This window comes from Pempheris klunzingeri, chromosome 7 (genome assembly GCF_042242105.1).
Source record: "Pempheris klunzingeri isolate RE-2024b chromosome 7, fPemKlu1.hap1, whole genome shotgun sequence".
NCBI classification, from domain to species: Eukaryota; Metazoa; Chordata; class Actinopteri; order Acropomatiformes; family Pempheridae; genus Pempheris; species Pempheris klunzingeri.
Genome location: NC_092018.1, coordinates 22,252,028 through 22,261,232, shown reverse-complemented (window position 1 = coordinate 22,261,232; position 9,205 = coordinate 22,252,028). Strand labels below are relative to the sequence as shown.

Below are 9,205 nucleotides of genomic sequence, written 5' to 3'. Positions count from 1 at the left end.
GCAGGGTGATCAAGATGTTCTCGTTCTTCATCACTGATGGTTGGAAGTTATGATTTATCAAAGAAATGATTTATTTCAGTTTTTTTTTTTATTTCATCTCTTCGTGGAACAACTTAAATTGGCTCTTAACATCTAACTGATCAGTGCCTGTATGCGTCTCAGCTATATAAGCAGCCTCAGACGGTCTCAGCTGAAGAACAAACTCCTCACTTATCTTGTGAAATATCTCAACATTTGTGGATGGTTTGTCATGAAATGTGGCCCACACATTCACGCCCCCTGGGGATAAGCTGTGATAACATTGGTACCCCCCCCCCAACCAATAGCACGGACAGTCTGGAGAGCAGCACCACCCTGCGTTCAGCTACTGTAACATCCAGCGTCAGTGTTGTATCCGCCTCTGTGTGTCCTGAGTGAGCGGGCCAGCTGCTCATCCAGCTGTTCATCCGCAGACTCGCTGCGATCAGGAGCTAAATGTTCTGTTCAACGTGTTTTATTAACATGGTCACAGTGTTTCACATGCTCCTGGAGCTGGAACACATCCTCCACAATCACGTAGATCTACTTAATACAAGACACAAACATTCTAAACCTGATTCCCAGAGTTTGGATGCAGCCTTTGAACAACCACATCTGTGGAGCACAGCCGCTCTGCAGGCACAGTCTGATTGGCCTCTGGGAAGGAGGCACCTCAGCTGCCCTCTTGTCCACCAACAGGGTGTGGTTCTCGTTTCAAGCCGAAACACAGTGTTCAGTCAGTGGAGGGTTGGGTGGGGTGGGTGGAGGTGAAACTCGCACATCTATGACAGTGTTCCTTCCTCATCTGCCCAACTCTCGGTCAGACAGAACCTCTGATACTTGAGCTGGAATCCTGTCCCAGTCAGAAAGATGTGCACTTCCACAGACTGGCCGTAGCCGATGTATTAGAGGAATAGAAACATAGGAAATGACACGAAAAGATGAAGAAAGTATCAGAGGTCGTCACATCTGTAAAAGGCAGACATGTAATGAGATCATGGAACATTTTACTTTCCATAAACGTGATGCTGAAGAGGTTACTGATTGTCAGCTCACAGTCTTCTGTCACGATTCAGCTTGTGTTCCGGCTCACAGCAGCACAGTGTGGCCTTATTTCTGTCTGTGTCTAAATATACATCTGTCACGCATCTTCTGTCTTTTTATTTTGGTTTGTTTCTAGCAGATCTCGCAGCCACAGATTTTCCATGTTGCTCGCGTTGAGAAAGAGGAAGTGAGAAAGAGGTGCTGAAAGCCCCACGAGGCGCTGCTCGGTCCCCTAGCCCTGTCACAAAGGGGAAGTGGAAGCAAGTTCACCAAACACAAGTGAGACACACAGACAGGCACATTATTCTCCCAACAGGTAAGACTTAAACTTTATTCCTCATCTTCATCTGTCTCTCTGAGTGTCTGTTAGACTACTGACTGTTAGACTGCTGTAGACATCCGGTTTGACTGCTGCTTTTCTGTCCTTTTTATCAGATAGAAGTGTGGTGTTGTTACATCGCCCGAGGGTACCTGTAAAATAGATCTGTAAAATTACACACTTCACTGTAGGTCAGTCACATCACACACCTAAAGATAGTTCAGATATTAGCAAGATTTCCCCGAGCTCGTGTTCATCAGTCGACCTACAGAAAAGTTAGTCGATCAACAATTCGGTGCTTTTCATTAACGTCGGGTGTTAAACACAAGAGCTCTGCCGCTGTGGTGCTGGCTGCACGACGATTTTCACCCACAAGTATGAGTTTTAGATTTTGGTCAGTTTATTCTAATGGAAGTCTACTGTGGATCTACCGCGTACATCTCGACGACGTCATCACCAACACAGGCTACAGCCCGGTGATGTCATCACCAACACCGGCCTATAATGCACTCACAGAAACGTAAAATGTATTTGAAAAGCATTTTCTGCCTGTCAACCGAGAGAAAACAGGAAGTGAGATGTGTCAGCAGCATCTCTTCCTCTCAATGTGACCATGACAGTAACACACACCCACACACACACACACACACACACACACACACAGAAGAACAAGAGGCCTGAATAACACGCTGCTTTGAGGTCAGACTGACTTTGGCTCCTCAGTTTTTTTTTTATCAGCTGAAGTATGACGTTGATGATGATGATGTTGTGCCTTTGTGGTTGCAGGTCTGATCACTGGTGTCACAGGATGGCTCAAGGCTGCCTCAAGTGTTTGAAGTACACCATGTGTGCTGCCAACTTCCTCTGTTTTGTAAGTATGAGCAAGCACCTGAACACCACCTGCTTTAGTTGAGGGTTGTGAAAACTAGTGAGCAAGCTGGGGAAAAAAGTCTAAGTGTAGCTGTAGCTTCTCATCTGCATACGACACCACCGGGTTATTCTACTGCATCCATGTGTGAGAAGCATCGTGCAGCAGGTCTTTGTAGTTTGAGTAAAGCAGTGATGCGCTGAGCCGCTGGTTGCCACGGTGACGCTGCTGAGTGGATGTGTGAGTGCAGTGTGCGTCCTGTCCGGCAGATATGTGGCGTGGCCGTGCTCGGCTTCGGCGCGTTCATGACGGCGAACCTCAGGATGGCCGCGCTCACCCCGACCCTGGCCCGCTTCAACTTAGCCAACATCCTGCTGGTCAGCGGCATCGTCATCACCTGCCTGTCCTTCCTGGGCTTCCTGGGCGCCCTGAAGGAGAACCGCTGTCTCCTCCTGACGGTACCGCACACTCAGCACCCACGGGCGCTCCACCTGGTTATGTTGGTCTGGCCCCTTTTCACATGTCCAGCTGTTCCAAACTTGGTCGTAAGAGTTCAAGTCAGCCTCACATCTCAGTTATTCACACTGATTCCTCTTATTTGCCTGTTTGGGTCATTTCCTTCCCACCAGTGAGGAGCAGTTGAACCACTTTTGACCTGAGGCCTCTTTAAAGTGAAGCCAGTAATGTCTCCAACTAAAGTACACACATAGATTTCAGTGATGCTCCTGGGGATAATCACTTTGGATCTGAAACAAGCAATTTTCAAAATCTGACTTTCTAAAGAAAAAGCTCAGCTTGTCAAAAACCCTGTGCAAACCCTCTCTGTTGGCAGTTTTTCCTGCTGCTCTTCTTCCTGATGCTGATGGAGCTGACTGTGGCCTGCCTGCTGCTTGTCTACGAGAAAGAGGTGGGCTTACATCCACGGCGCTCACACCATGAGCCGTGCTAATAAAGGGAAAACATTTAAATACTCTGCATCATCCGCAACTGTCACCTCACTATTCAGATCACCACGCTGATAGAAACGGACCTCACCCAGGGTTTGGAGAAGGTAAAAGAAAAGAGGACCAATTCAACGCATGTGACGAGTGAGTGGGATCTGGTTCAGGAGCAGGTGAGTGTGTCGGAGCGCACACACACACATCATGTGGTGACACGGAGGACTGTGGATGTGTTGTCACGAGAGCCGTCTTCCTGTCTCAGATGAACTGCTGCGGAGTCAACGGTACGGCAGACTGGGGGCCCATTGTGCCTCCATCATGCTGCGTGAAAGACTGCGGCGGCTGGAGGCCCGAGTACAGGAAAGAGGTAGACACAGGGGGGGGGGGGGGGGGACCTCTGTGGGCAGCTTGGACTAGAGCTTGTTGTGACCTACTGCAGAGGTCAGAGGTCAGATAGGTAGCTGCCTTGTTATCGCAGCTCGTCTCACCTTCATGTTCTCCGTCTGCAGGGCTGCTTGGCAAAGTTGAAGACCTGGTTCGAGGACAATTTCCTAACCACTGGGATTTTCGTCATTGTCCTCTGCATTGTTGAGGTAAACCGATGGCAGCTGCATTCACCATGTTAAAATACTTATTACAGGTCACCATCGAACTGTAGGAGCAGAGTGAAGCTGAGAAAGAAGGCGGCCTGCTGATTTCTCTCTCGTGTGCTGTGGTTGCTCCTGCTTACCTGTGAATACAACTCACTTTTCCTTTTGTCTGTTCTGCCACCACCTCTGCTGTCACAACTCCCCACACTCACGTTAAACATGTGAATGACGGCCTTTAGAGCAAATGGGAGAGACACAGCTCAAGGGTCCATGCTTTCAGCTTGTAGTGCTCCCAAGTGGCCAAAATAAAATGATTCAGTGCTACTTAAATAGTCTCTCCATCACCTGCTCAGTTTCAAAAGAACGTCCAACAAAAAACTCTGTTTCTTGAGAAAAAGGTTTCTGATTAAAGCCGTCTGGCGACCACATTTACACGTGTCCCGTTTGTCGACAGGTCTTGGGAATGTGCTTCGCCATGACGCTCTTCTGCCACATCAGCAGGTCTGGACTGGGCTACAAGTTATAGACGACGACGTCCTCTCGCGCAACACGGATCTTTATCTACCCATTTTAGAATTAGTGTCTGTTGTACAGTTCTGTCGTTTAAAGGTCAGATGAAGGCCTGAGCACGCATGAGACATTTGAAGATTAGTGATTTTGATATGGTTTGTTTTTATCACAAAGTCTTTTGTGAGTTATTGGCCCTCTGTAAACGTGAGCGAGCATTTCAGGCCAAGCATTGTGAAATGAAAGCAGTTTTATAGGACTTGCTTGTACACTTACATTGTACATGTTTTGAAGGGAATCATTATGAAAAGCAAGTGTTTTTTGTAAAATTTCACAAACTCCTCTAATTTCTGCTTCAATAAATGGTTGTTTACAGTTTTCAGGCTCCTCTCTCTCTCTCTCCTCCATTTTGACAGTCTTCTTCCTGTCAGATGATCAGGGTTTCCTGTCTCTAGCTTGCAGTTCACTCATCTGTGGTGGAGCCATCGGTGTAACCACTTCCTCTTTAGATCCGGTCCGTCACTCTTTAGAGGAAGTGACTCTTGTGTCGGGAGGTACACTTTTACATGCAATTACCCTCCTCGTTTTTAAAAAAAAAAAAGACACTCGATATTCTAGACACCGACGCACTTGCAAGCATCAATAGTCTCATACAATCCAGGGGAGATTTTGCATAAAGTTGAAAATGAGAGCAAGTTACACAGATGATTTTATTTATTTAAAGAATAAATCCTGCATCAATATTTTAAGACAAAAAAAAAAACCTAAAAAAAATACTAAGATTTCCTTTACACTTTAAAATAATTGTTCTTTTTGAAACCATCACACAAAAAATAGAAACAAGTAAAATTTTTGTAATTAAAAAAATGTAACTGTACACAGCAGTATATACCATTTATTGCAAACTGAACACCCCCGACACCTCAGAAACTATGAACACAAGTTTTGCAATTCACCTAGAGATATGAAAAGACAAGAACTACTCTGAATACAGCTCTCTCACCCTCTTCTTCTCCTCTGAAACTGATAGCTGTGTTGAATCTGGTTTCCCTCTCTGGTGCAGGCAGCACAGTATGTCGTGTCATGAAGCCATTAAGGTCCATTTTAACGGGGATTTCCAGTAACGGTGGCGCCTGTACACCAGATGAACACAGTCCTCTTTGGGAGACATCCCGCTAACACAGAACTCAGCTAAAATGATTCAGTATCCTTTCCATCCACTGCAGCCAGTCCCTCTGAGTGGATGCACTCCTGACGTTCATTCACAGGGTACCTGCTGCAACATTATTGTAAAGCACTCCTGATTTTTTAGAAATCCTTGTCCTTGCTATTGCTGAAGTTAACCCTTCAGGAGGGAGAAAAGATGGATTTGTTTCATTCAGGCCATTCAAATACTTCTCGCTTGCATTTCACAGGGCACACTCAAGCTTAACAAGCCAACGACCAGGATAAGATTTTACTTGAACACTATTTTGAAGTGTAAATGTTTACAAATGCTGTCGTAGTGAAACCCCATGTAAAAGAAAAGTTTGATACCCTAGTTTGTGCTCAGGATGTTTAAAAGAAAAAAAAGGTATCACTAAACACCCCTACAGGAGACACTATCAGAATAAAAGTCATTTGGAGGAGCAGACAGTACCGTGCCTAAAGAACATTCTAGTCAGAGAGAGCGCCTGGCCATGATGGGTAAACATTTAATCCCCCCCCGAAGAGCCGCGGTCACAGACGAGAATGTCTGCAAAGACATCAATAAATAAGAGAAAGACGGAAACAAAGTCTTTCCCGACCCTGGTTTACAAACCCCCACCCTAAACCCTGCTGGTCAAACCACCGTCCACCATATCTGGGTGAGTAGGAACAGTTAGGGTACCCAGCCCCTGTATTGACAACATTAAAATATCAAAGTTTTAACGTCTGCTCTGCTGCCCGTCAGTCATGACAGACACAGCCGTTAGGATCTGTTCCACTCCACGCTCACTCACATCACAAACAACATACAGAGAAGCACAGCTGCTCCACACGACACCTCAAACACCCCTGAAACACCACCCTCACAGCTGCTGCCAGTCCATTTACACTCAGGTGTGATGCCACAAACGCTAAAGCTACTTCCTCCAAGACTATCAGAGAGCAATGAGCCCTGTATCGAACCATTCCGAAGAACAAAACAGAAGTCGCCTCAGTTGTTACCTTTACACTGACAAAAACAGCAGAGTGCTGTGGAAATGTTCAAAACCAAGAAGGAAATGTCTGCGGAAGGGCTCTGGTGAAAGACCCTGACAGAGATGAGACCACCGTAGGGGAGGTGGAGCTCTTCCTTCACTCGGTAGTGGTTTCCACCCGGCTATCAAAGCCACGGGTAACCTCCTCCTGACAGCTGGTTTGTTCTTCCTGGACACTTCAGTGATGAAACAATACGAGGAGGGAATGTGATGCCAAAAAATCACTTTAAAAAGTATAGATAAAGCCTCACACTAGTTTCTCTGGTGTACAGAATAGGACATGACATGACAGCCTTACATCAGGACACAACCTATCCTTCAGTTACTAAAGGCTGAGATTCTCTTCTGGAACATTTTGCTTCAAATCACTGACTGCAGAAATTAAATCACTGTCTAGTTAACAAATGGCTTTACATTACTGGTTTCCTCAGAATGAACCATTTCCATCCAAGAGACTGAACGTACAGAGTGGCTGCCAGGTGTGACTGACAGGAACCTCTACTCAGTGAGAGAGAGCGCCCTGTGCCGATACATTGCACGTCGTGCACCGTTAACTGTCTGCACTCAGACTACATATCTGGATTGTTATGGCTTAAAAGGTTGTAAAGATCGAACATCCTCTGGCATGGCAGTTTCCAAAGAAAAAAAAACAAATCTCAGAACATGGAGCAGGCATGTGCTTGCGTGATAAACAATGAGCTTGAGCCCAACCAAAATCCTTGGCATTGCATTGCATTGCTTTGCACTAGTGTCACAGATCACACAGGACGCAGAGAGGAGCAGCAGCTCAGTGGGGGCATGGCTCAGGTAAAGGACAAACCAGCACAAAGACCCTCTGCTGGGTACACTTCTGATGGGTCCGTTGGTGTAAAGTGCTTTTACATGGGATTAGGTTCATAAGCCTGCCCCCCCAAAAAAGAAACAAAAACAATGACTCTCTGTCATGACTTAAATCCCATGATGCATTTAGTTCTTAACCGGAGCAGTGTTTCATCAAAGACTACCCCGTCAACAAGGCAGAGGCGGTCATCCAACAGTTTGAGGAGCAAAGTGATGCTGAACTGTTGCTCAGACTGCAGCAGGGGCACTGCCCTGTAAAGTGCAACCATGCCAGGAAGCAGCGCACACCACTACCGACCCACCATCAGGACTAAGGAAAGAGTTTTTGCAGCTGTAGCCTTTAAGTTGACCATGTGTGAGTTACGTGAGGCAGCTTGTTTTGAGCATTGCATCTAAAGTACTGTCTATCCACATCCACCAGAAACTTGCTGCATCATAGAGCAATATACACCTGAGCTATGGGCCTGCTTCCAGGGGTCAAACAGCAGCCTGAACCAAATGATCCTCTGGAAATGAATGGAACGAAATGAAAAGCAACTAGTTAGGGCCAAGCCTAGAGGTCACACTGTGAGCAACATGATTAACTAGTCACTGTTTGGGTCTTTCTTCCTTCTCCAGAGGAGACAGCAGGGGCATGCGTGCAGTATACTGACGGACAGTTTGGCCAAGAAACACCCGCCAGCTTTTGCTGTTGCACCAGTTTCTTCGACCACTTTCTGTCCTGATGTCCATTATGAGGACATTACTCTTTGGAGATGGTGCTGAGCAGAATCATTAATGCTGCTGAATTGGCCAGCTGTCTCCATCAACAATGAACAACGGGATGACTTGCAAAACGGTCAAACTGTAAGGCCTCGATATGCTTCAGATGAAGTCATACACAGCATCTGAAACGGTCTCTTAGACAGTAGGATTGGGAGCGGGGGAGGTCTCATGCCCAATTTACACAGTTGTCAGCTGTGGGGAAAATAAGCAGGATCTCTTTCAAACTCTCCTCCAGTCTTCACTCAATTACCATCACTGTGTGTCTAACGGAGAGGAACACTGCACAGGCCTTAGAGGAACCACTGTCCTCATGACACACCACACACCTATAGGTGGCATTGAGACGCCGCGTTGGGACGACGAGGACTCTTGGAGAGAGATTGGTGGCTTTAAGGCTTTTCTTTCTGTCTTTAGCTGTGGTCTGATGACACGTCTTACAGCTTGGTTCAGTATATCCAAGTTGGAGAGACTATTTAATCAATTACTCACAGTGTTGATGCATCATCAACAGCTAGTTTAGGTGAATGTGTGTGGGCGTGTATCTGTGACATATCAACCAATGGCTGATCCCTGGTGAGGCATTTGGAAGCACTGGGAATTAAGTTTTAAGACTAGACTGCAAAAGCTGCGCGCCATGTCGCTGCACTCCATTTCCAATATGTCTCATCTCCGAGGTGTACAAAACCAAATCAACAGAAAAGTCACTACACTACATGTAGCAGCAATATAGCTAACCATTACATTAAGACTGCAACTCACTAAGGTCTGCCAAGTCCTCATTAGGCTAAAAAGTACGATGGGGGAAGAAAGCAACAGAAGGAAAAGCCATTTCATCTGCAGTCCTGTAGTACGGAGCGTGAGGACATTCAGGTAGAACTTGTGAAAGGAATCTGCTGATTAATAAAAGTTCCTCAGAGTTCTTTAAATTTGAGGGTGTGCTCTGCTGACAGCTGTACATGAGCACATGTAAATGCATGTGTCGCAGGTGCATTAGGGTTGGCCAATAAAACGAGCTAATTTCACACTATGTGGAAATGCTGCAGTTAGTTGTTGTAGAAATTATCCAATTCTATGCTTTAACTCTACAGTAT

General features: G+C 46.1%; 1 protein-coding gene across 1 annotated transcript; it reads left to right on the top strand.

Annotated features, from left to right (window-relative positions):
- Positions 1–1,269: 1,269 nt before the first annotated feature.
- LOC139204480 (leukocyte surface antigen CD53-like) lies at positions 1,270–4,665 on the top strand. The gene is made up of 8 exons (XM_070834514.1): positions 1,270–1,378; positions 2,168–2,252; positions 2,519–2,707; positions 3,082–3,156; positions 3,256–3,363; positions 3,453–3,557; positions 3,700–3,783; positions 4,235–4,665. Exons 2-8 carry the CDS (start codon positions 2,190–2,192, stop codon positions 4,304–4,306), a joined length of 696 nt encoding a protein of 231 aa, XP_070690615.1. The 5' UTR covers positions 1,270–1,378; positions 2,168–2,189; the 3' UTR covers positions 4,307–4,665.
- Positions 4,666–9,205: the final 4,540 nt, after the last annotated feature.